General features: G+C 39.1%; 2 protein-coding genes and 1 long non-coding RNA gene across 3 annotated transcripts; 2 read left to right on the top strand and 1 right to left on the bottom strand.

The window, feature by feature from the left end:
* Positions 1-2,212: 2,212 nt before the first annotated feature.
* On the top strand, positions 2,213-3,083 carry LOC121799133 (NDR1/HIN1-like protein 1). The gene has a single exon (XM_042198473.1). The coding sequence runs from the start codon at positions 2,324-2,326 to the stop codon at positions 2,954-2,956; it is 633 nt and encodes a 210-aa protein (XP_042054407.1). The 5' UTR covers positions 2,213-2,323; the 3' UTR covers positions 2,957-3,083.
* Positions 3,084-6,347: 3,264 nt separating this feature from the next.
* LOC121799039 lies at positions 6,348-9,372 on the top strand. Its single transcript, XR_006050135.1, has 2 exons — positions 6,348-8,129; positions 8,199-9,372. It is a non-coding gene; the product is annotated as an uncharacterized LOC121799039 (long non-coding RNA).
* Positions 9,373-20,588: 11,216 nt separating this feature from the next.
* On the bottom strand, positions 20,589-21,311 carry LOC121800445 (NDR1/HIN1-like protein 3). The gene has a single exon (XM_042200021.1). It carries the CDS (start codon positions 21,309-21,311, stop codon positions 20,589-20,591), a length of 723 nt encoding a protein of 240 aa, XP_042055955.1.
* Between the last annotated feature and the right edge of the window lie 5,647 nt (positions 21,312-26,958).

Here is a 26,958-nt window from a genome sequence, read left to right as displayed (position 1 = left end):
ATGCCTAGGAGTGGTATTTGTGCATATCTTATTAAAAATTGTAATCCCTTCGCCCCACTGATGATGATTCATTTTTATTTTTATTTATTCCAATAAAAATGATTTATTATTAAAAATAGAAACACTTTTTATCTCTATTTTATTCCCTTACGTTTACTTACTCTTTTCACTTTAACATACAAAATGAAATTACATAAAATTCTATACTAACTAAGAAATTGGTGATCTTTCCTTGGGACAAAAGGATTACTGTACCAAATAAAATCAACTCTTCCATCTATTACTCCAATGTTGATACTTCTGTCGTCATTTTTGTCATTCGAGACACTGTGAACGGCTTCTTAGTTGTAGTTGTTTAAAATTTCAGATCATTTGCAAAGAAACATATTCTAAACGAGCACAAATTTCATTTATTGCATATATTTTGCCTTGCACTAAATAAAAAATAAATTAAAAATCAATTACAGTATATTTACAATTAATTGAGTCGGTAGGATAATATCTTCAAGTTTTTCATGAAATTTTTTAAAATGGTAAGAAAACTGTACTGTATATAATTATTGATGTGGATGACGTGTCACGTTTTCTAAGTCCAATCCCCATCATAAACATACTTTATCGTAATTTTCTCTTCATTAATTATGTTAGCTTTTGGCTATTGCTTCTCACTTAACAGATTCCACTTTTCCTTTACTCTTTACATCATACATTTATATATATAATACTCCGTATAGAGTTGAGTTTATTCAGTTTTACTATGAATTTTAAAAATGAAATGGTTTTTATAAATGAGAAAGAAGGGTTTCAAAAGTGATTTCCTCAAAATCAGCGATGTGGACCTTAGTACATTTGCATAATCTTTTTAGTTGGTAGTAGTATTAAAGTAGTGCAACTAGTCAGTCCATTAAATGAGTCTTTTCCAAAAAGTTAAGAGCCTAGAAATTTCCTTTTGCTAGTTTAAAGCATCGTATAAAAGTAAAGCAACCCATGCAAAACCAAATGTATTTTCCGACATTCAATATGCAAATTTATAATCAATTATAAACTCACTACTTATCTATATATAATCAACAAATTTGTGGGACAAACAGTGCAAACTATAATCGGAGCCAAGTTGAAATGCGTGATCTTCAATCAAACGGTCGTAAATTGCTGATCTGATTTACTATATCAACTCCTAAATATTCCCTGTCCAAGTTGGTTAATCTAAAATTGAAATCAATTCAATTTATTAATTAGTATTAAAATCTAAACCTAACTTAGCTAATAAAGTACACTTGTTGGTTCAAGCATTATTCAAAACACTACTAAAATTAATATTATAAAAACTTAGTAATTTGCTGTTGATTATGGATTCTAAAAGGAAATAATTATGACCAATATATTTGCTTGTGAGATTTAGTATTTCCTACTAATTCTCCCTACTGTCCAAAAATAATTTCATTTTATCATTTTGAGATTTTTGATAAAAATAGTTCTATTTTTAAAAGTGAAAAGTTTTTTTCTCAATTTCACCCACTTTCTCGTATTTACTTACTTTATCTATTTTTTTTCTTTTTTCTGCTTTTTCTTATTATAACTTGTGCCATATTTCTTACTTTATCTATTTTTTTTTTCTTTTTTTTTACCAATTTCTTATATAACTCGTGTTGTATAAAAATGTACTCCATCCATTCATGAGATGTTTGTCAAAGTTTGACTGGCGCATGTTTTAAGAAATGTAAAGGAAAGTGAATTTAAAATGTTAGTGGAATGAGGGTCTCACATTTATATATTAGTTTTATAATAGAATACGAGCGTAAAGAGTTAGTGAAAAGTGAGATCCATTTAGCAAAAATAGTAAAAAGCAAAGTGGACAACTTTTCGGACGAACTAAAATGGCAAAACTGGACAATATTTCACGGACGGAGAGAGTAACTATTTTTTATGGACGAAAGAAATAAAAGTTAGGATTATATTTTACTTAAATAGAGGTGCTATGCTATTAACCTTGAAATTATGTAGTGAAATCGTTTAAGTAAATAATTCCTCGTGTTTATCACTTTTATATTTGCGATTGTTCGTATTATTTCAGTACATTCGTTAAAAAACACCAACGGTAGAGCAGTTAAAAATAAAATCCAACACACACACACACATTAGTAGTATAAAATCCAACACACACACACATTAGTAGTAGAAATTAACAGTGACACATCCTTTTGTAAAGGTACACCCATTTTCAACACACACACACACAATCACACCTCATCTCATCAATATAACCAAGCACACAAACACATTCCCCATTATTCCCCTAAAAGAAAAGAAAAGAAAAGAAAAGATGTCGTCAGAGAAAGTGTGCAGCCACCACAAGAGCAAGCGGCGGAAGGTCCTCCGCAAGTGCTGCGCGGCCCTCCTGGTGTTCAACTTCCTCCTCCTCCTCGTCATCCTCCTCGTGTGGGCCATCCTCCAGCCCAAAAAGCCCCGGTTCCTCCTCCAGGACGCCACCATCTTCGCCCTCAACGTCTCCGCCGCCAACGTCATCTCCACCACCGTCCAGATCACCATCCTCTCCCGCAACCCCAACTCCCGCATCGGCGTCTACTACGACAAGCTCGACTCCTTCGCCACATACCACAGCCAGCAGATCACCTACTACACCGCCATCCCCCCCGTCTACCAGGGCCACAAGGACGTCAACGTCTGGTCCCCGTTTCTCTACGGCAACTCCGTCCCCGTCGCCCCTTACAACGGCCTCGCCCTCGCCCAGGACCAGTCCAACGGCGCCATCAAGCTCACCGTTAAAATTAACGGCCGCGTCAAATGGAAGGTCGGGTCGTTTGTCTCCGGGCGCTACCACCTCCACGTTTCCTGCCCCGCCTACATCCCGCTTGGGAATTCTAAAGCCAACGGAATTGTGGTTGGTGCCGGAGTTAAGTATCAGCTCTCGCTCAGCTGTAGCGTAAGTGTGTGACATACGCCTATACTTTTACTTAAATTATATCCTTAATAATGTTGTTGTCTGTGTTTTAACTATATTGTGCACATTTTTATCTTTCGTACTACTACTGTGAATTGGAAAAAACACCAGAATTACTCCACATCTTTGGGTTTAATTCATGCAATTATTGGCTCTTGGTTAGTGGGTGTTTAATGGAGGCTAATTATAATTCATTAGGATTAGGAATCTCTTACTATTTATTGACCATTTTATACACTGCCTTCTTCTTCACTCTAGAACACACAATCTAAAAAGAAATACTCCTTCTGCCCTATATTAAATATAAAACATTTGTTTTTAGCAAGAAATTTTATGTAGTGTTTTGTTGTGAGTTAATAAAGAGATGATAAAGTAAGAGAGAAGATAAAAAAGTAGAAAAGGTGTTGTTTTCAATTAAGAAAAAGTTTTATTTTTAATGAGACGTTCCAAAAGAAAAATGTTTCATTTTTAATAGGACAGAAGGAGTATTGTGATTGTGATTCAGCTACAGAGGAAAAAGTATATAAAATTTAAGATAGATTAATATTCTCAATTAGTGGGTTTAACTTTTTCAATTATTTATGTCGTAATAATCAATACAGTATACGTCCACGTATGAGCTGTTTTTGTGGGCAAGCCATGTGATGTTGTTCTATCATTGAAATTTCGTTTCATGTACAAATAGTGTGGAAATGAATTTTCATTTCATTAATTTATTATCAATTAATGATCGTGCTTTAGGGTTGGTGAATGTATAACTGCTCGCAATTATTCAATATTGTTCAAAATTCAAGGCATGGATATATAGTGACCGACATTAAAAAGTTTTGAGGTCAATTTTGTTGATGAGACTTTGTAGGATTGGTGGCTTTTAATTAGTGTATGAATCGAATCAGTTAATTCAACTTGTCGATATATTCCTCCAGTAGTGCCTTATCTAAAGGCAACACTAAAATTCCTACCGGCTACTAAAAATATGTCTCCTTAAAGAAAAAAAAACATGAAAAAGAAATAAAACCAACTTTACATAAAAGATGTAATGACATATCAATTATAGCGAATTGAGACCTAACAGGGCACAATAATTAATTTAAGGACTTATATTTCTCCAAGTGGCTATCATTAATTTGCAAATTAGTAATAGATTGATTATCCAATTATGTAATGATAAATGAAATGCCTCCATTTGAGTTTTATGTGTGAGTAATTCAATTGGCAAGGCAAAACTCTCATATATCAAGTATATATGAGTAAATTAATGTCAAAATTAATTGGATCATGATTTTTATATCTAACAAAGCATATGCTTTTGAGTAGGCTAATCTTTTTATCAAATTGGGTAAATCAAGTTTAGGTCATTATCATTTTTGGATTTGGATGGGCAAGAAAGTATGGGGTGAGTAGAGTCATCACAGTTTATCCATCAAACCAAAACTTTTGTGGTGTGTGTATGATTGATTAGGCATATACGTAAAAGAAGAGTGAATGGTGGGGTCGTTTTCAGTGTCCATTGTCTTCAACCTACCTAATAATTGTATTGTAGAAACTAGAAAGAGACTAAAGAAAAACGTGTATCTTTAATTGTCTCTTTATCAAAAGATTTTAGTGGAAAATCATATACTCCACTATTTACTAACACACGCGCAACCGACTATAACATTTACAGTTTTACATGGATTAATCATAGAGCCACTTCTTAAATAACAGCTTGTCACATGCTTGGTAAAATATGCACACTCAGACTAAGCCCCAATCCATATTCAAATTATATTACTACAATTTTATTTTTGAGATAGCTATTATTTAAATCATAATTTATATATTAATCTTATAACTTTTAAAATAATTACGTAAAATCATAAATTTTCATAACATACTAATTAACTAATATGATAATAAATTAAACATGTCAAATCTAATTCCTACCTAAGTGTAAAATTTGTGTTTATCCTAAACTTGGATATTAACCATTTTTTAATCTATACTATAATTAAGGAAAAATTGCCATAAATTAATATGATGAAGTTTGGTCAAATTCTAATCAATCCCACAACTTTAAAAAATAGTCAATTAGTATATCATAACTTTGACATTTTTCTCAATTATTCCATTGATTTAGATAGGGTTGCGTAAATGATTCCTCGGTTATCGGGTAGCCGGTAACTGAACCGACAAGACCGATTCTTAGTTAATCGATCACTAACTACCGATTTCGGTTAGATTACGATTATCAGTTTTAGATATAATCAACTGAAATAACCGATCAAAACGTGTAACATTCCAAAAGTCGCCTAGAGGCTAGAAGTAAAGTAACTACTCCAAAATTAGAATGGTGGAATAATGTGGTTTAATAATAAATAAAATTATAATTAGCAATTATTAAAAATAAATTTTAGGAATATAACACAAATAAAGTTGTATCTCAAGTCTATTATTGTTTAGTTTTAAAGAGGTGAATAAAGTATGATGTGAGATAATGAGTTCATTATATTCAGATAGAAATATGTTGTTGTTTTTATTTATAAATATTGATCGTAGAAAGGAATTAATTAATTGATAAAATTGAATATTTTGTTTTCGTGTATGACTATAGTTTTATAATAAGTAAATATTTTTGTGTATAACCAATAGTAATGAATGCAAATATTTGTATTAATATCATAATATAATAAATAAAAGGGTAGTTTATCATTTCTCAAAAGATTTATATCATGTTCTTTCTACTTTAATGAATTAGCCGTGTACTTCACAATATATTGGAGTTATACTTAAAGTAGGCAAGTATAGAATAATCCAGAAAAATTTTGTACTAATTAAATTGTGACACTTGTTACGATATGATATTTTTGATTAAATATTCTCCTCTGTTATATTTCGTGTATAACATGTGCGAACGGGTAGACTAGCTTTTTAATACTCCACCGACCATAAAAAATACTCTCCCTGTGTACTGATAGACACCCAATTTTTTGAAATAGATTTTAAGAAATTTTAGGAAAAAATACGTGGGAAAAAGTTAGTGATATATAGATCACACAAATACTTTTTCTGTCCTATTAAATACTCTCTCCGTTTCAAGAAAGATGACCCCTTTTTTTTTAGATGGCACGCGATTTTATGCAGTTTTATTATATGTGTTAAATGGAGAGAGTAAAATAAGAGAGAAGGAATAAAATATAGATAAATGTGTTTCATCATCTTGGTTGGGACAAACCAAAAAGAATAGTGGGTCATCTTCAATAGGACGGAGGGAGTATGAAACGTTTTTCTTTTTGGATTGTCCCATTAAAAATGAAACGTTTCCTAAAATGGAAACAACTTTATTTCTACTTTTCATCTATCTTACTTTACTCTCTTTTCATTAACACAAAAAACAACACTATATAAAATCATGTGTTGATTCCCAAATGTTGCATATTTAATGGGATGGAGGGAGTATATAGTACAAGTTTTTAATAAAATATGTGTGAATTGAGTTAGTGATATTTGGGACCCTAATTCCATTTAATTTTAGAAAAAATAAACTGGGACCTATTTGCATACGAAGGTAATAGTTCCATATATGAACAACACGAATTTTAATCGTAATAAATAGGTAAAGTAAAAGATAAGGGGAAAAATGGGTAGAGTAAAAGAAAGAAGTGGATGAAATATGAAAGAAAGTTTATATTTTCAAAATGAGACTATTTTTCATAGACCGGACGAACGACTAATTTAATTTTTTTTAAATCTAAAACACTAGCTTCAATTTGAATTATGCCACGTGTTTTGTTGATAACCATATGAATACTCCCTTCGTCCCCAAAGAATATGCACTTTGGGTTCGACACGAGTTTTAATGCAAAATCGCTAAAGTCAGAGAGAGGTGGTGAGAAAAAGTAATTAAAGATTTATTAGTGGGGAATGAGTCTCATCTCATTAGAGATGAAAGAGTTTCCAAAATTGGAAAGTGCATATACTTGTGGAACGGACTAAAAAAGAAAGAACACATATTTTTGTGGGACGAAGGGAGTAGTTATTGGTTAATTAGGGGGAATTAAGTGATCCTACTCTTATAGTAGTACTCATTCCGTCCATTAATATAAGGCCAATTTAGATCTTGCAAGAATTTAAAAAAATATCCTACTAAGAAAGTGAGTGGTAAATAGGTCCTACTTTCATTAATATAAGGCCAATTTAGATCTTGCACGAATTTAAAAAAATATGCTAGTAAGAAAGTGAGTGGTAAATGGGTCTACTTTTATATATTAGTTTTATAGTGAAATGTGAGTGAAATAAAGTTAATGTAATATGAGATCTATTACTAAAAATAGTAAATAAACAAATGAGCCATGTATTGGTGGACTGAAAAAATGGCAAAATGAGATGTTTATAGTATTTATTTCGAGGAGCAAGAATCTTCCGTCACACATAGAAGATAAATATACAGTATACTCTAAACATTGTTCTTTAGGGCCTGTTCAGTGGGTTTGATATGGGATGATCAGAATTAAACGATGCATAGATTTCGGTGGATGAAGCCCACATATAACACCCCCAATTCCAGCATCCAGTGATGCAGATTTCCACATTGTTTTAATTGTGATTTTTATATTTATAAGGTGATTTTACATAACTGCCCCAATGAATTAATAAATACTATATCTTCAAGCGCGAATTGTGAAATTGGAATCGCGACAAATATTTTTGCTTTCAATAAATAGAGCTGGTTAACAAAAAAAAGGGCAAATCCTACGAGCAAACTTCAACCCTCATCAAGCAAAACTGCAATCGAATCTACTTCTCCCACAAGATATGAACTTGCTTCGGTTCTCGTTTGTGCCTAATTTTACGCCGGCGATTTCTTATGTCGTAAGTCGAAACAATAGTCGTGAATATTTAGTGATTGATTGTATGAATTGAGGTTTGTTAAGGTCGAAGTGGGCAGAATTTTGCATTGTAAACCGCTTTGATCAATTTCTCATTCCGTTTTGTGAAATTGCATTTGTTGTGGTATATTTTGGACTGTGATGTTACTGGGTTCTATTTTTATATGAAACAGAATTAATTGTTTTATGGTTGTCGTGCCGTGCCCTGATGTGGATAATAGTTGGCCGATTTGTTGTAGGTAATGTCAGTGGTACTAAACGACCAATGGGGAGCCACAACTCTAGTTTAGTCAGTGAAGGTGCGCGTCTATTGTTCTAGCTGAAGACCAATTAGATATTGTTCTACTATTGAATTGTGCTTTTTTTAGAAAAATGCTTGTGACCTTTGTTGCTACTGCATTGGTGAGTCCCCCAGACAAAAGTACCGAAAGGAAGAGCGTTCGAGAAGAATATGGATTCGGGGGGGGAGGAGATCCTCGCAGCTACGCTGCTCGAACTTGTTGCCAGGGGCTGGAAATCAGATAATTATTTCCGCGCTGGGTACTTGACTAAAATCGAGGATAACATCCGGACTGAATTTCCCGATTCCGACTTGAAAGGCACTCCACATATAACATCGAAAATATCGGCGTGGAAGAAGACATACTCAAAGGAATTTTGGGAAGAAGTGGTGTCGGCTTCAATACCCATGGCAAATACAAAATTGATTGCGATGACGATCAATGGGAGCAAATTGTACATGTAATGATCCTCTTCTGTGAAGGTTGTGTTGTGTTGTTGCAGACAGGCAAGGATGCCAAATTAATGCGTACAAAATCGTGGCCCGTTTGGGAGACTTAGAAAAGCATTTTCGGCAAGGACCGTGCCTCCGGTGGTGGGCCCGAGCAAGTAGATGTTGCGACTGAACATTTAAAAGCCAAACTAGCCTGTGGTAGCTAGGTAAATGAGAACGATTATCGTCCTCCGTATAAGAATGGTACTTCGGTGCATGCTAGTGAACCATACGTCCAGCCCTTTGACCTCAACGACGACAGCTCCAGAAATGGTAGAAAGTAAGCTTCAACTACCAAACCAAGTTCTCACAAAGGGAAACAATATTGCCCTGGCACTGTTACGATGGAGTTCCTTTCTAACCTTCATGCTGAAACCAACAATCGTTTGGAGATGATTTCTGCACACATTAGCTACGAGTTTGATCTAGGAAAGGCGGGGCAGAAGGTCTTCGATAAGCTGGGCGATGTAGAGGGGCTAACACTGAAACAGAGGTATAAGTTATGTAACATCTTGGGTGATAAACCCCAACGACTTGAGGTGTTCATTGGTATGCCGGCTAATGCTCGACTAGGGTACCTGTTGATGTTGACCGAAGACAACCGCTAGTTTGTTCGTATTGGTGACATTTTGTTATGACTTTAGTAATATGTATTTTCCCTGATCTGTATTAATCGGACTTTAGGGTGATTATGCCATTAGGCATGAACTATGTATTAATCTACTTTGTGGCACCCATGTGCATCATTCTAAGGTTATGTAAATCTGCTATATGTTGCTTCATATTCAGTAAAAGGCAATTTCATACTTGCATATATTGGACAACAATAAGATGAACAATGATAAAAAGCCACATAAATTTTTTTATACACCATTAGAACTTTGAATTACAAGTCAAATATTGGAAAATTGCTCACTACCTTGAGCATCTAGCTAATTGCATCTGAGGTCGTTTGTCATTTTGGCAAATGTAGTCTTATAATAGGCAAAAAAAATAACATAGAACAAGAGAGACTGTCGAGGAGCTATCAAAACAAGGAAGTCCGTTGATATCTGAAAGACTATATAATCATATTATGCATCAATAAGTAGGAACTTCCTCTAACTCGCATTCTCTGCAAGCACAATTACGGTAGACGGGCGATATGCGGCTAGAACCCAACCAGAGAGTTCGATCCGCAAGAGCTTAAGTACGTATACGTCCCCGGTTAAAAACGGGAAATATATTGGTGAATTAACGATGTATATTACAGGGCCAAATGTTTAGCGCTAACGATGCTGTCGATTAGTGACCGAGTGTGAACCCTATGCCCGAAATGAAAAGTACATAGAGAGCTATGCTCACAACGACGTCAGGTACAGAACCAAACTCACTGATGCCAAGCCTTGGTTTTGTGTATTTCAGTCTGCAAATCAACAAAGCTGGGCATATTAGACACTCGTTACTGAACATTTACCCAAAACGACACAGTGCGCGGTGAGGAGATTAACAAAAACTCGACGCACCGCGAACTCAAAAATAGAAGCACCAATTTACTTGATGTATCGTTTTTGAGATGCAAGGTTAACACTTCCCCGCAATTTGAGCGAAGACAACCGAGTTTGTTTCGGAGTCTAGAGAAGAATTGGTTCCCGAGAGAAGGAACATGCCTCAAATCTATATGCTTCAATGACACCTTATCCCTTACAAAATGTAGATCAATCTCGATATGCTTCGCCCTTGAGTGCAGTACTGGATTCGATGCTAGAGCAATTTTGCTGAGGTTGTCAACCCAAACTATAGGTGTTGCTGGAAGCTTTATCCCTAATTCAGTTAGAATGTATCCAAGCCAAGTAACTTTTGACACTGTATGGGCAAGGCTTCTATACTGTATTTGATCGATATACCACTTTTTGCTTCTTAGAGCACCATAACACAAGGTTGCTTCTGAAATACAACAATAACTAGTAGTCGACCTTCTATCATCTTGATCTGAAGCCCAGTCAGAATCAAAGAACGCAGTAAGTTTGATCTTTGAATGTGAATTCCGTAATCAAGAGATCCAGCAAGATTCCTCAAGATTCTTTTACTACTCTCCAAGGGAGATGACATGAATTGACTCACTTTATTCACCGCAAAGCTGATTTCAGGTCTACTTATAGTTGCATATTGTAGATCCCCAACCACACTTCGGTATAGTTTTCCATCCAACATTGGCTCTCCTTCAAATTTGCTAAGCTTTGAGTCAGATAGCATCGGAGTAGGATAGCTGTTAGCATCTGTCATCTTAGCCGTTTCAAGTAATTCTCTGATGTATGCTGCTTGAGAAAGGTGAAGACCTTGAGCTGTCTTTGAAACCTCCACTCCAAGGAATTGTGTCACTTCCCCTAAGTTCTTCAATGAGAAGTGAGAGTTGATTTGATGTAAAACTTTCTTGATGGCTGAAGGAGAATTCCATGTGATCGACATATCATCAACGTAAAAAATGAGATACACAACTTTAGAATTAACCTTGTGGAAGAACAAACAAGTATCGGCCTTAGACTGCAAGAAACCCAACGATAGTAGCACTGATTTTATTGTTAGGAACCAGGATCGTGAGGCTTGCTTAAGCCCGTACAAAGACTTGTTCAGTTTACATACCATAGATGGATCCTTGCTCAAAACCAAGTGGTTGCTTCATGTAAAATTCCTCATCCAATTTACCATCGAGAAATGCATTGTTGACATCAAGGTGCGTGATAGACCACAGTCACAACAATATTAATAATAAGTCTGATAGTGTTAGGTTTCACCCGAATGCTCACCCCTACATATACAACCAATGAGGTTCTTGCCAGTGAGAGTCCATGTTTTGTTTTTGATGAGAGCTAAGAATTCAGCTTTCATAGCTGCTTTCCAGAGATGAATAAGGAGAGCAACGAGGAAAGATTTTGGAATGGTGAGAGAAGGATCAACACAGATTGAGTAGTGTAGATTTTTGGTTTAAAATTCCATATTTTAGAAACAACTTTCAATAGGGAGTGGAAAACTGGATGGTTTGCAAGGGGATACGATTGATAATGAATGTGGATGTGATAAAGGCATCATCCCAAAATGAAGAACACAAGTCTAATTGTACTAAGAGAGCCAAACCCATCTCCACAATATGTCTATGCTTCTTCTCAGCCATGCCGTTTTGTTGAGAGGTGTAGGGACATGAAACTCTTTGAATAATACCCAAATCTTGAAGGAAAGAAGAGAGTCCTAGATACTCTCATATCCCCAATCACTCTGAATGGCTTTAATTTTGGTACTAAACTAAGTTTCAACCATACTCTTCAAGTGTTTAAAAACATTATATACTTCGCTCTTGAATTTCAGAAGATAAATCCGGGTGAAGCGGCTAAATTGATCAACAAAAGTCACATAGTCAGAAGCCATTTCTAGAGGCCACAGGGGCAGGCCTCCAAAGGTCACTATGGATGAGCTACAACGGCTAAGTATAAGTAGATACGGAGGAAGAATATGGCAGGCAATGACTTTTAGCTAAACAGCAAGAATGAAAGCACGGTGACCGAGCCTTTTGTGCCATAACTCTAGACTAGTACAAGGTGAAGCAAATAAACAGAAGGTTGAGGTACAAGGCTAACTGAGCAAGCTGTCGGAATGGTGCTTGAGCTCTTGACTGAATTTGAACTGGAAGGAGTTGAGGTTTTGTGCAGGAAGAACTTGTAGAGAGCCTATTGTGTCCAGGCTTCTCGCACAACTGACAAGAGAGCCTATTGTTGGACATTCTACCTCTAAATCCTCATCTCCCCCCCCCCTTTGAAACCGTTGCCACGACCTCCGTCGTATTTTTTGTAGTGGCCTCCTCTACAGCCTAAATTGTGTTGGCTATAGCATTCTCTCTTGTTCGCAGTAGATTGCACCAGATTGAATAAGGGTTGAGATCCTTCAGTGGATCCCTTAGTTGTTTTTTTTAAAGAAAAATTTGAACTCGTCAAGAGGGTTCTAACTCGTCACCTCATACTATAAAGTCTAAGGTCTTTGCCACTAGGACAAAGGCTCTGATTCCTTAGTTGTTTCAAGTCTGGATTCAAAACTAAGAAGAAGGGATGCCACCTGCGGCACAGTCCACACATCTCCTCTGGAAGTTATAGCTGCCATTTTAGAGTCATATTCATTGCCTAGTCCTCCCAAAATATGTAAGATCTGGTCTTCATCCAAGATTTTGCAACTTGCAGCACAAAGAAGATCACATAGCGTCTTGATTTTACTCAAATATTCACTCATGGGAAGAGCTTCTTTTTTTATGGTTTGTAGCTTCATTAGTATTGAGTGAATTCATTATGCCTCCAAGAGATGAGGCAACCGATACAACAATGGCTATATATATAGCTAAAGAGACAAATCTGGAATTATAAAGTAAATTCAAAAGAATTGCAAAAGACAAATCTGCCAGATCACTGGGTATCCTAAACGATTGTTTCTCCAATATTTAATCAACACTTATTGCTCTTCAATTCTATCCAAGTACGTTTCATAAGGATATCCTTCCAGCTTGGAGACTTTGGTTGATGTGGCTCTTTGTACGATCATGTGGAATTCAACACACTATCTTTACACACACTTAGAGTTTTGAGATGCAAGGTTAACACTACCAACCTATTCCACTCACATTTTATTATAAAACTAATACGTATAAGTGAGGCTTTTTCTTTACATTTCTTAAAACTTATTCCCACACTATATATGACTTGTATTGTGTGACGGAGGTAGTATTATTTATGTAACCGCCGCTCATTGCTTAATCAAGGTATGAATATGGAGTATTATTTATATAATCCTAGTTAGTTTTTTAAGTTAGAATTTATGAATATGGAGTTTTTATGTTTGTTAGGAATCGGGCATGTTAAACATATACATGAGAAATTTTTGAAGTTAGAATTTATGAATATTTAGTTAGGAAACGGACAAGTTAGTCTTCGCCCTGTATTGTGCCCTCTATTTGGCTACATGGTATGATGTGATGGCTTTCACCCCATACAGGCTATATGCGCCCGCTACTAGACTATATGATGTGACGTGGTGGTCTTCGCCCTATACAAGCTATGTGTGCATGATATTAGAGCACCCGCAACGCGTCGCGCGGGTGTCTCGCATCTCGTCCCTCCGAGACGAGACGGCAGCGAGACGCGTTGCAGCGTCCTGTCTCATCCCGGTCTCGCCGAGACGCCCGTCCCACCGAAACGGCTGGCGCGCGCTGGCGCTAGGCGTGACGCCCACTCGCCGGCCCGCGAGTGGGCTTCGTCACGCTGACGCAATAAATCATTTTTTTAATTCAAATTTAATAAAAAAAAATTAAAAATTAAAAATTCAAACGGTAATGTTACCGTTTTCGACCATTTTTTTCTTTTTTTACTCTATAAATACTCTTATTTCATCCTCATTATACATACAAACACACATCTATTCTTCCCAAATCATCTCCATTTCCTCTCCAATTTTCATCTAACCTCTCCAATTTTCATCACAAAATGTCCGACGACGGAAACTCTGGCGGCTCCGGTGGGTTTGACATCAACGCATTTGGCGACATGGGGGCATGTACAATGTCTTAGGTGGTTCCGGTTCCGGTTTGTCGACGCCGGGCACCCAAGGCTCGTCAACCCCGGCGGGGTACCAACCACCCCATTTTGATGTGGATGCATACGCTCGTCCCTCCGCCCCAAGGTATTCGCAGGGATTATCTTAAATTAGAGAGGATTATCCGGATGAACCCAATCCGGAATGAGGACTAGGCGATGGAAGCTCCAGGGCATTCGACGCCGTGGAGGAAGAGGAGGAGGCGGCCGAGGAGGAGGAGGAGGAGGATGTAGGCCGTCATTCGTACAGCCGCAAGGACACGATGGCTCTGTACAACGCCTGGATCAGCGTCTCATACGATCCCATCGTCGGGAATCAACAATCCCGGAAGTGCTTTTGGAAAAAGGTCACCGAGGCCTACAACGAGATTAAGCCGAAGGGGTCCCGCCGCCACACATTGAAGAAGCTCCGAAGTCATTTTGACCGAGTCGACAGAGAGGTCAAAAAATTCTGCGGCCTCTACAAGAATGAAGCGGCTCATTACCAAAGCGGAGCCACTGGAGCCGAGATTCTGAGATCGGCTTTTCGAGTCTATTTCGATGACAACGACAAAGAATTCAAACATGTCGATGTTTGGGAGGCCGTCAAAGACGTCGAAAGATTGGCCGGCGATGTCCAGTCCAGCACGGGCTCGACCTCGAAACGCATGAAGCACACGGCGGGTGGCCAATACTCGTCTAATGGGGGCGGTTCAGGCAGCGCCGCACAAGAGGTTGCCTCGCAGGAGGTTGAGGGCACGACAGACGATGCAGGGGGTCCTCCCGTGTGCGCCGTCGGCCGCAAGGGACCAAGGCAGCGAAGGAGGCTAGAGGGAGGAGGGGCCGAGACGAATCAAGCCAGACGGGTTCCCAAGGGCCGCCCTCCTCCCTAATGTCCATGTACTTCACCGCCACGATGGTGGACACTTCCCGGATGACGCCCGCCCAATATCAAGCCCATCATGCCGGCATTGTGTATCTGGCGGGACAACTTGGTATTCCGCCTCCATTCGGTGCACCGCCACCGCCTTCGGGGGATGATTCGCCAGCGGATTAGTTTTTATAATTTCTATAAAATTGTATTTGAAATTATGTCTTTTTTTTATTTATTTTGCCACAAATTTAATTATGTATATTTTTTTAGGATTTTAAGTTGTAATTTTATTTTATTTAATGAAGTGTGTTTTTATTAATTGAATTTGTTGGAAATAAAAATAAAAAATGAAATTGAATGAATAGTTAAAGGATGAGATGGTTAAGAGACGGATATGAGATGGAGGGTTGCAGGTGTCGTCTCTTAGTTAAGAGATGGAGTGAAAAGTACATTAGGGCCCATGAATAGTTAAGAGATGAGACGGTTAAGAGACGGATAAGAGACAGCGTTGCGGATGGCCTTAGGCCATATGGTATGACATGATAGTTTCTTCCCTATTCAGGCTATATGCACTTGTTATTGGGCTATATGATACGATGTGGTGACTTTCGCCATGTACAGATATATGTACCCACTATTGGCTATATGGTGTGGGATTGTGACTTTCACCCTATCCAGGCTATATGCGTCCATTATTGGGCTAAATGGTTGTCGGTCTTACGTGCATCTGTTTATTATCGAACACGTTAATATGGTTAGTAATGTTACTTGATGCTATATGATGTTATTTAAACATGAAACGTTTGATTATCTTGATGATTTAAGACATATAAGATGCTAAATATCATAATATGCTATTGATAATTTTATAGATATAACATGAAAATATATTATTTTTTTAAAAAAGGAAATAATTCACGAATGATAGAATACTTTGAAAAGGAAAGTGACGCGTCTATGATGGGATGGAGGAAGTACTATTTACTCCCACCGTCCCATAATAAGAGTCACATTTTGTCATTCCGGTCCGTTTCACAATAAGAGTCACATTTCACTTAAATGGTAAGTAGGTCTCACATTCCACTAACTCACTTCACTAACACTCTATTACAAAACCAATATAAAAAAGTGGACCTCATATTCCACTAACCTTTTCAACCCACTATTCTTTACATTTTTTAGAGCATCCATAGGCTAGCCAAAAAAGTCCTCCTGCCACATCATCATGGACTCCCCACAGCCTAGTCATAGGCTAACCAAACAACAGCCCAACAATAGGCTAGCTAACTCCCTAGCCAAGCAAATAAATTCACAAATACGGAATTAAAATTGAACACAAATACAGAGAAAGCGCAAACATAATTTCGTAAAATAAAAAAGTTAACCTAGTACAAATTGAAAAAAAAGTCTAATGCAATAAAAAAATTAAACAACCATTCAAACAAATTAGAAACGATATCAACGTGCAATCCTACGTGCCCATAACTCTTCAATTATGTCATGCTGGAGTCGAATATGGGCTTCTTGCTGGCGCATATCAGCAACTGCTTGGACCCTTTCGGCGTCCCCCCCTGGGTATCCCCATTCGTACGGAGGCGGTGGCCATACCGTGGCTTGGGCCGGCAACATCTTCAGCGTCACAATCAGTGAGTTTTGGACCTTCATTTTTTACTATCATGTTGTGCATAATAATACATGCGTACATGACATTAGCAATGCAGTCCGCATACCACAGGCGTGTTGGACCCTTCACTGCAGCCCATTGCTACTGGAGCACACCAATTGTCTGCTCCACATCTTTGCGCACTGCCTCTTGTCGTTGCGCAAAGTAAATTTTTCTTTGGATCTGTTGGGCATCTGATCATCTTCACAAATATGGGCCACCTAGGGTATATCCCACCAGCCAAATAGTAGCCCATATCGTATTGGTTGTCGTTGGTGACAAAACTGATGGTCGGGCCCACGCTAAGGCACTGCTCGTTAAAAATGGTCGGGCCCAAATAGTAGCCCATATCGTATTGGTTGTCGCATGCCAAATCCACAGTCGGTAGTCAGTTATGGCTTCAAGGATCATCGTGGGATTCTTGCCTTTGAAGCCGGTCGTGTACCTCCTTTCCCAGCGGCGGGGCAGTTCTTCCATTCCCAATGCATACAATCTATGCTGCCCAACATTCGGGGAAAATCGTGCACCCTCCCGTGCGTAGTCATCAGAACTTGGCAGTCGTCAGGGGTAGGCTTTCGAAGATACGTAACCTTGAATATGTGGATGATGCCCCGACATAAATTCATCAGACACTTGCGGACAGTCATTTCGCATATGTGAAGATACTCGCCGAATATGTCGACCACGCCTCCATAGGCCAACTGTCTGATTGCAGCGGTGCATTTCTGTATCGGCAAGTGACCGGGTCTACCGCTCGCATCCTCTCTAAACCGGAAATACTTGTACCGAGCCTCTGTCATATGCTTATATATTTCATTTCATACTAAGCAAATGACTTTTGTTAGTGATTTATATATTTGCAGGAAAAATATAAATTTTGACTTTAAAATCATACATAATTTTATTCTAAATTTAAATTAAGAGCATCTCCACTAAGGAAAGGTAAATAAAATAAGTATATCATTTATTTACCTCTTTAAAAAGTGAAATATACTCTTTCAAAATGTATCTCATTCCAAAGGAATAAAATATATAGAAAGGTAAATTATTTTAAAAAATAAAATAATAGTACAAAATGCATTAAAGAACATAAAGTGTAATATATTCTCAAATATCTTTCCCCTTGGAGAATAGTTTTACATGAAAGAAGGTAAATATGGTATTTATAAGATTTTATGGAGAGGTAAAGATACCTCAACTAAATGGAAAAATGTATAATACCCTCTTAAATATATTTTCTTTTGGAAAATAATTGTTCATGAAAAAAGATAAGTATAGTAGTTATATAACTTTACCTCTCCAATTACCTCTTTTTACTTGGAGATGTTCTAAGTCTATTAAGATAATTGAAAATATGTTTAAGTTATGATATAATTAACTATTTTTAACATCGTAAATTGTAATTGACCAAACTTCAGAAAAGTTGACTAAATTTCATATCTTTTCTGATAATTTATTCTATTTTTAATGTAAAATTATGGAAAGCTAATTGAAATATTATTTTGAAAAATCTGATCTGATTATTAAGTGGATAACTAATAAGGATTTTGTTTTCTCGGATGAGTTACTAATGTCCGCAGTACAACATGTTTTGAGCAAAGAATAAAACGTATTATTCTCTCTCCATCATAATTGAATTTGTCAGTGAAATCAAAATTTTAAATTTTGAAGGATTTAGAGCATCTACATCGGCGAGCATAAGCTCGTCCGTCCGTCCGTCCGTGCCAGCAGCGCGGATAAGCTGTCCGCCGCTGCGCTCTTGCCGCTGGCACGGCGCTGCTCGATGCATCGAGCATGTCCGTGTCAACGAGCAGGCGACGTGACAGCTTCCTATTGGCCAATGGCATAGCCTTTGGTAATTTAAAATTTTTTTAAATCGGATTTTAATTAAAAAAATCTGATTAAAAATAAAAAAAATATTTTCCCACTTCCCAATAAATTATATCCATTTTCTACCCACTTTTAATTTATTTTTCAAATTTTTTTCCCAAAAATACACATTTTCATCTATTAATACACCCACTTCCACACCACACTACACAATTCTCATCTAAATTCTCTCATTTTCATTCTCCATTCTCAATCTTTCTTTCACTCTTACTCTTACAACCAAACAATGTCCAGCCAGGGCGATTCACCCCTCTCGGCTCCCACGGTTGGAACCCTGATTGGTTCGGTTCACAACCGTTTCCTAGTCCGGAAACGGAATATTCAGCCCTCCTCAAACCCAAGGTTCGGAAGTTCCTGGTGGCTACCGGCCTTACCCGATCGATGACCAAGATGCCCCGAAGAGCAATACGGATGCACACCCGAGCCTAGAATGAGGTTGAGCGACCCCTCCCAAACTCCAACTCCTCCTACTCGCGGTGTCCGCACACCGTACACTCCGGCGGAGATGAAGCAATTGTTCAAAGCGTTCTTGTCAATCTACGAAGATCCGGAGGTTGGCACGAACCAATCTGGCGATCATTATTGGTGGAGCATCTGTCGCCGGTACAATGAAAACCGGCCGGCTGGAACAATCGAGCGCAACGAGAGTATGGTGCGCAACGCCATAAACAGAGCCAACGAAAAAATCCAAAAGTTCCAGGGGTATTACCTCCAGGAAGAGCGGTCGGCGGGGAGCGGCCGGAGCGAGGTCGACATCATCAGTTCCGCCTTGTCGACCTACCAATCCATGAACTACAAGCCGTTCAAGTACATCAATATTTGGCAGGAGACGCGGTCGCATCCGAAGTATAGGGGAGGCGTAACATCCTCCTCTAGCGGCTCCTCCAAACGGTCAAGGTCGGTATCCCTATCCGACGCCGGCTCCGAAGACGTGGCTAGCCAACTTGCCGGAGCTAACTTGGGTAGCCCCGACGCCGGCCCGAGCGGTTCCCAACGCCGACCGCAAGGAAGGAAGAAGGTGGCGGCCAACCGCCGTCGCGCCTCGACTCCATCCGCCCCCGCTCTCGAACCGGCTCCCTCTCCCGCTCCCTATGTGCCACCTCAACCCCCCACCAACTCGTTGTGGGGGTTTTGGTCCAACTCAATTTGGCCATAGGTCAAATATGACCCCCGAGCAACTTTGATCGCATGTGGCGATGATACGGGGTCTCCAAAGAACGTTGGGGGTATTGCCGGATGATGACTAGTCTTCCCCGGGGGCATTTTTACGCTTAAATTACGTAATTTTTATTTTTTAGGAGTTTAATTATGTAATTTTAATTTTTTAGGATTTTAAGTATGTAATTTTTTTTTAGTATTTTAATTATGCAATTTTTATTTTTTAGGAATTTATTTATGTAATTTTAAATTTTTTTGTAATTTGTAATATTATTCCAGGTATTTTTAATGTATTTTAATTTTGTGGAAATGTTTTTATTTAAATTGAATAATGGAATGGTGGAACCCTTGTGCTCGTCCTTGCAGAAGAGCACGGATGTGGGTGTTGTGCTCTTGCTTAAGAGCAGGCAGAAAAAGTAGGCCGGACCCATATCCGTGCTTGTTGGCAAGAGCACGTATGTGGATGCTCTTAGGAACCTTCTAACGGGAAAATTTAACAATCTGTGGCCGTTGCTTGCTCACTTAATTAACACCAGCTACTATTGACTAAGGTTTTTCCTACTAAATTACTATCTAATCCCAATCCATTGCAATCAACGCATCAAATTAATAAAACAATAAACACTTAACATAATATAAAACTCATTATTTATTCACATAGCAGAAATGGAAAGATAAGAACAAATACGTCTAAATATAATGTGCATAAAAAACAAAAGAATAATAGTAGCACTGATAATCATAGAATATAAAAAAAAATCGAAGCAGCAGAAACGATGAACGCGCCGATAATCAATTGAAGAGGTAATAAGAAGCTTAACGCCAATCGAAATCGCACCTCGTCGGCTCGTAAGCCTCCGAAGCCGTGCTGTTCGAACTCAACGGAATTTTGAGATCGCAATCGATATTCGGCTTCACTCTGGTGGATTTCACGAACGCAAACTTCATCCTGATGCGCAGATACAGCTTGATGTCGATGTCGTACCTGCCGGCGCTCCGATCGTCGTTGTATTTCGACATCTCGTTCACTCCGAGCAGCACCAGTTGTGATCCTTTGAACTCAGCGCTCAAATCGGTGGTGTTTTTCTTCCCCTGATAGAAGTTCTGGAGCTCGACGGTGGAGAATCGCTGGCCATGGTAGAAAGCCCTCGCCTCGATCCGGTCGTAGTAGATGCCGATGCGCTTGTTCGGGTTGCGGATCGTGAGATTCAGCGCGAGATTGTAGTGGAGCGTGTTGTTGTTGATGTTGAATTCGGTGAGCGAGGCCTCGGTGACGTGGAATTTGACGGCGTTGGGGCGGAAAACGAGCCACAGAATGAGGGCGATGACTCCGACGATGATGAGGATGGAGAAGACGATCTGGCAGATGCAGGTGCAGAGGCAGTTCATGAGGCAGCCGCAGCAGCAGGTGAAGGGGTTACAGCAGCATCCGCCTCCGCCGCGGCCGGGGCGGTGGTAGCTCTTCGAAGGTTTGGACGGCGGTGGAATGGAGGGGCCGTAGTAGGCCCCGTTTAAGTGCGGCTGTTTGGTTTCACCCATGGAAGGCGCAAAAGTGTTTCTGAGAGAAAAGGGGGAAAAAGGTGTATCGAATTCGAATTGGATTCTGAATTTCTTATATTGGAATTTTATTTTGTTTGGCGGTATACATATAGGTTTTTTTTAGATGTACGCTACGCGTAAATGTGAATAGTAGAATTAGTAAAAGGGGAGCGGTTGGATTGAAAGTGACACGCGGCGGTGCGTTACTGGTGTTGAGTTTATTAGAGTTAAATTAAGATGAAAAACGCGGTTGCTTGATGAATATGACAAACGGCGGCATTATTTCGGATTTCGGCATTATTTTTCTTGGTGTGTCTTTGGTTTCTTTTCTTATACTCCCTCCGTCACCAAGTTATTTGAGGCATTTCTTTTAGACACGGAGATTGATTAGTGTTTTAAGTGGGTTGTGTAATTAAGTAGATTAGTTGTTTCAATTATAATATCGATTTAATTTTTATGCGCCGTTTTTGAAATCTGCGATTACAACTCAATTTATATATCCATAATTATTTGAACCAAAAGTCGAATCAAGTCTAATAAAGTTTCATTACTTAGCGGTAGAACCAAAAATAGATTACAAATCCACCTCCCAAATTCTGTAAATGGCGGCAGAACTAAAAGAGCAAAACAATTACAGACTTGGCGCCTAATTTAAGCATTTACTGCCTATAAATACATAATCTGATATTCACGCATCCTGTCAAACTGGAAAGATCAAAACAGAAACAAAAGAGAGGATGAGGCCTCGTGAATACTCCTCGGAACAACGAAACCAAGTGGTTCAATTCATCCTCGAACGTTGCATCAAAGGAAAACCACCACGAGGTACACTCAAAGAAGCTCAACTTAAGTTCTCGATATCAAGGCAGACATGCACAAGATATTGGAATGCTGCAAAGAAGCAACAAGAAAGTGGAAAAGCAATCCAGTTAGTAAATGGTAAGAAGTCTAGACAATACTCAAAAGTCATTCACTTTGATCTTACTTTATTTCAAGGTCTGAACTTTTCTAAAAGATGCAATATTAGAAGTATAGCTATTGGACTAGGATGCAGTAAATCAACAATTTGGAGATGGGTGAAAGTAGGGCTGATCAGATCTCACACTTTAGCTATACGCCCTGATTTAACCGCCCCTAACAAGCTGCTAAGATTAAGGTTCTCCCTAGAAGCTTTAGAACTAGACAGGGTTTTAAACACAATCAAGTTTAGGAACATGCACAACACTGTCCACATAGATGAAAAGTGGTTCTATATTACGAAAGGATCTCAACGATATTACTTGGCACCGGGAGAGGTTGAGCCACATAGGACATGTCAAAACAAAAAGTTCATTTAAAAAATTATGTTCATGCCTGCTGTTACTAGACCACTAATTTCAGAAAATGGAGAGGTTTTGTTTGACGGAAAGATTGGAATTTTTCCTTTCACAAAACAAGTTCCAGCCAAGAGAAAAAGCAAAAATAGAAGTGCAGGAACTATAGAGACTAAGCCTATCGAAAGCATAACAAAGGTTGTGACGAAGGAATTCTTGATCAATAAGGTAATACTATGTGCATTACTTTTATGCCTTTAATTTTCGCACTACGTACATGCATTTGATCAATATCTTAATGAATAGACTAATGTGATTCATGCATTGAGATCATACCAGCAATAATTGAAAAATGGCCAGAAGGTGCAAGTAAGTGCATATATATCCAACAAGACAATGCAAAGTCACACATTCTGGACGATGATCCTGATTTTAGGGCTGCTGCAAATCAAAATGGTTTCACTATGAAACTTGTGCAGCAACCTCCAAACTCACCCGACACTAATGTGAATGATTTAGGGTGGTTTAGAGCAATACAATCACTACAATTGCAGACTGCATGAAAGACACTTGATGATTTGGTTAATGTTGGTTTCTGGGATTACAAGATAACAAAACCGGGCGTAATACAACCCAAAAGAAAGAAAAGGAGAAGCTGAACTAAAGAAATTACAATAGAAAACGAAACAACTAAACCAGTATGAAAGCCGAGTCGAGGAGGCCTCTTCCCGCAAGACGAGATACGCCCCGGTAGTGCTCTTCGGTTTGGCGTGTCGTCCCCAAAGGTAAAACGGCTACGTCTCTATTGATGCAGCACCGCAATCAGTAGAGCTCCGGCGAACTGGATGGAGGAGAGGGCAGAGCTTCGACAGAAGGACAATGCAGAGAGAGGGAGAGAGCTTATACAGATGCTTGTAGATGTGTGTGTTAATGCAGTGGTATGGCAAGCCTATTTATAGGCCAACCACCATGCAGGGTCAACCAGCCATTGAAGGCTCATCATGGCAAAAACGTAACCGACGTCGGTTACAGGCGTGTGGCTGGAATGTGCCACCCGTGTGTGGAGCGTGTGGATTTGTCACGTGGTAACCGTGACTGTGCCTCGCTTGACGACGTGTCAAGCCACTTGGATTGCTGACTCGGCGGTGGTCCAAAAAGAATAGTTTGGGCCAAGCACCAAGCCCAAAGACCACCCAAAGACCAATTGCCAAGATCCAAGTCCAAGTCCAAGATCGAGATCGAGATCGGGCTCGGGCTCGGGCTCGGGCTCGGGCTCGGGCTCGGGCACGGGCTCGGGCTCGGGCGGGCGGGCGGCGGCGGCGGCGCGCGCGTGTGCGCGCGTGTGGGCTCTTTCACCCATCTTGGTCCACTATAATTATTAAGCAACATAAAGTCACTTAATTTATACACATTAAAGATGTGTTAATCCTCCAATGTGGGATAATTAACACTAGTTAATTATTCCCTAAGCTCCATCTCCAAGCTTTAATTAAAAGCTAATTATGCCCAACTTTAATCCACTATTTCTCACTCACCGGAAATCGGATTTGAGAAAGTGAATATACTACATTTACCTACGTAAAATGTAGATCGACGCTATGTCATTTAATTTCACAAAATTAAATGTCTCGTCACATTTATTATTTGGTCAAAATCCATTGACCGGGCATATTTAATCCATGATTTTTACAATCCCCCACATGAGTGGAAATAGCCGAATGCATATGCATGCAGACACAAGCTCAACCCTCGCGAGGTATATAAGCATAAGGATAGGTAGTTGTTGACTTTGAACCCTCCATAGTCGACACCATCGGATACACAGGCGGCTTAGTAGCGCGATGCTTTGAACTAATCCCCCACGGCGTGCACCGAGACAATGGTGTTAACGCTTAAACACCTCAACCTCATCCGTTCTCACGTTTTGTGTCCATTGCGGTCTTGGACACCACTTTGGATTCATAAGTGCATTTTTTTATGAAGCGACCACACTTCGCACTTACATAGGTGATTCTTAGTCAAGTACCTTGCCATACTTGGTCTCTTTGAGAATTCCATCTCTTTGAGATCCTTAAGAACCATTAAAAGTCATAGACTTAGCCTTTACCACTAGGCAAGCTCTCCAACACTCTATTGCTCTCTAGGGAATAGATATAGTTGAGTGTTTCTCATGAACTCTCATAGCTTAGTTGTCCCTTTGAACCAAGTTCTTGGGATCTCCAGTCATCATGGTTGGGTTACCACTATGACAATTCTTTAGTTTGTGGATTTCAAACCCATTCCCTCTAGCAACTTATTCATTTGATCACGGTTTAACCCTTTGGTTAGCGGATCCGCTAGATTATCTATTGACTTCACATAGTCAATTGTAATCACCCCTGTTGTGATCAAATGTCTCACGGTGTTATGTCGTCGACGTATATGTCGAGACTTACCGTTATAGAAACCATTGTTTGCCCTTCCAATAGCCGCTTGGCTATCGCAATGAATCAGCACTGGTGGCACTGGCTTAGACCAACATGGAATGTCTTCAAGGAAGTTCTTAAGCCACTCGGCTTCCTCACCAGCCTTATCCAAGGCAATGAACTCCGATTCCATTGTTGATCGGGCTATACATGTCTGTTTTGTGGATTTCCACGATACAGCACCACCCCCAATAGTAAAGACGTATCCACTTGTCGAAAGTGAGTCTCTATTATCGGATATCCAATTGGCATCACAGTACCCTTCAAGTACCGGGGGGTATCTCGAGAAGTGTAGCCCAAGATTTTGAGTGTGTTTTAAATATCTCAAAACCCTCACAAGAGCTCTCCAATGCTCTTTGCTTGGATTGCTCGTGTAACGACTTAACTTGTTCACGGCACAAGCAATGTCAAGTCGAGTGCAATTAGTCTAGTATATAATGCACCCGATGACCCGTGCATACTCTTCTTGTGCAACGGGCTCGCCTTTGTTTTTGCTCAAGTGAACGTCGAGTTCAATTGGAGTCTTAACCGGCGCGCCATCATAGGCTTTGAATTTATTCAATATCTTCTCAACATAATGTGATTGTGTTAAGATGATTCCATCATTCGTTCTTAGAATCTTCATTCCAAGAATTACATCGGTTAGACCTATGTCTTTCATGTCAAAGTTTCTTTTTAACATGGCCTTTGTATCGTTAATTACTTGAGTGTTGCTACCCAAGATTAACATATCATCAACGTAGAGACACACTATAACATGACCGTTATTAGTGCTCTTGATGTAGACACATTTGTCGCACTCGTTGATTTTAAACCCATTTGATAACATCACATTATCAAACTTCAAGTGCCATTGCAATGGCGCTTGTTTCAATCCATATAGGGATTTCACGAGCTTGCATACCTTTTTCTCTTGTCCAGGTACTACAAACCCTTCGGGTTGTTCCATGTAGATTTCGTCTTCTAGTTCACCATTCAGAAACGCGGTCTTTACATCCATTTGATGAATCTCGAGATTGTGCAATGCAGCAATAGCGAGAAGCACCCGGATAGATGTAATCCTTGTTACAGGTGAATAGGTATCGAAGAAGTCATGTCCTTCTTTTTGTTTAAAACCCTTTACTACTAATCGGGCTTTATACTTATCAACTGTTCCATCGGCCTTAAACTTTCTTTTAAGAACCCATTTGCATCCTAAAGGTTTAGCACCTTCGGGCAAATCAACCAACACCCATGTGTGGTTTAGCAAAATTGAATCAATTTCGCTTTGAACAGCTTCTCTCCAATGCAGCCCGTCTGGGCCAGCAAAGGCTACTTTTATCGATGTTGGTTCTTCATCCAACATGAAAGCAATGTAGTCAGTACCAAAAGTTTTTGGTGTTCTGACTCTATTACCACGTCTTAGTATTGTATCTTTTGGATCGGGCCTTGCACGCTTGCGCGATTCAGGTTCCGCATCTGTTGATTTAGAACTAGTGGCTTCTTCTTCCACTTGTTTAGAACTAGTGGCTTCTTCAATTCTTGTCTCAGAATTGGTTGATACTTTTTCCTTATCTTTGCAAGGAAAGGTATTTTCGAGAAATACAGCATTCCTCGACTCAATTGTTGTTCCTACTGTGATAGTCGATATTTCAGACTTGTGAACAACAAATCGATATGCACTACTGTTAAGTGCATATCCAATGAAGATGCAATCAACCGTCTAAGGTCCGATTGTAACTTCTTTGGGCGGAGGAACCATCACCTTTGCCAAACACCCCCACACTTTGAGGTATTTGTAAGATGGCTTCCTTCCCTTCCACAACTCATAAGGAGTAACATCTTTTCCTTTGAGAGGGATTTTATTCAAGATATAGTTTGCTGTCAAAA

Source organism: Salvia splendens, chromosome 4 (genome assembly GCF_004379255.2).
Source record: "Salvia splendens isolate huo1 chromosome 4, SspV2, whole genome shotgun sequence".
In the NCBI taxonomy this organism is placed as follows: domain Eukaryota; kingdom Viridiplantae; phylum Streptophyta; class Magnoliopsida; order Lamiales; family Lamiaceae; genus Salvia; species Salvia splendens.
The sequence above is the reverse complement of the archived record's forward strand: the minus strand, read 5'-3'. Positions and strand labels throughout refer to the sequence as shown.

Excerpts from the sequence above, each read along its gene's own strand:
- LOC121799133 (XM_042198473.1), top strand. The coding sequence starts at position 2,324 with ATGTCGTCAGAGAAAGTGTGCAGCCACCACAAGAGCAAGCGGCGGAAG.
- LOC121800445 (XM_042200021.1), bottom strand. The coding sequence starts at position 21,311 with ATGGGTGAAACCAAACAGCCGCACTTAAACGGGGCCTACTACGGCCCC.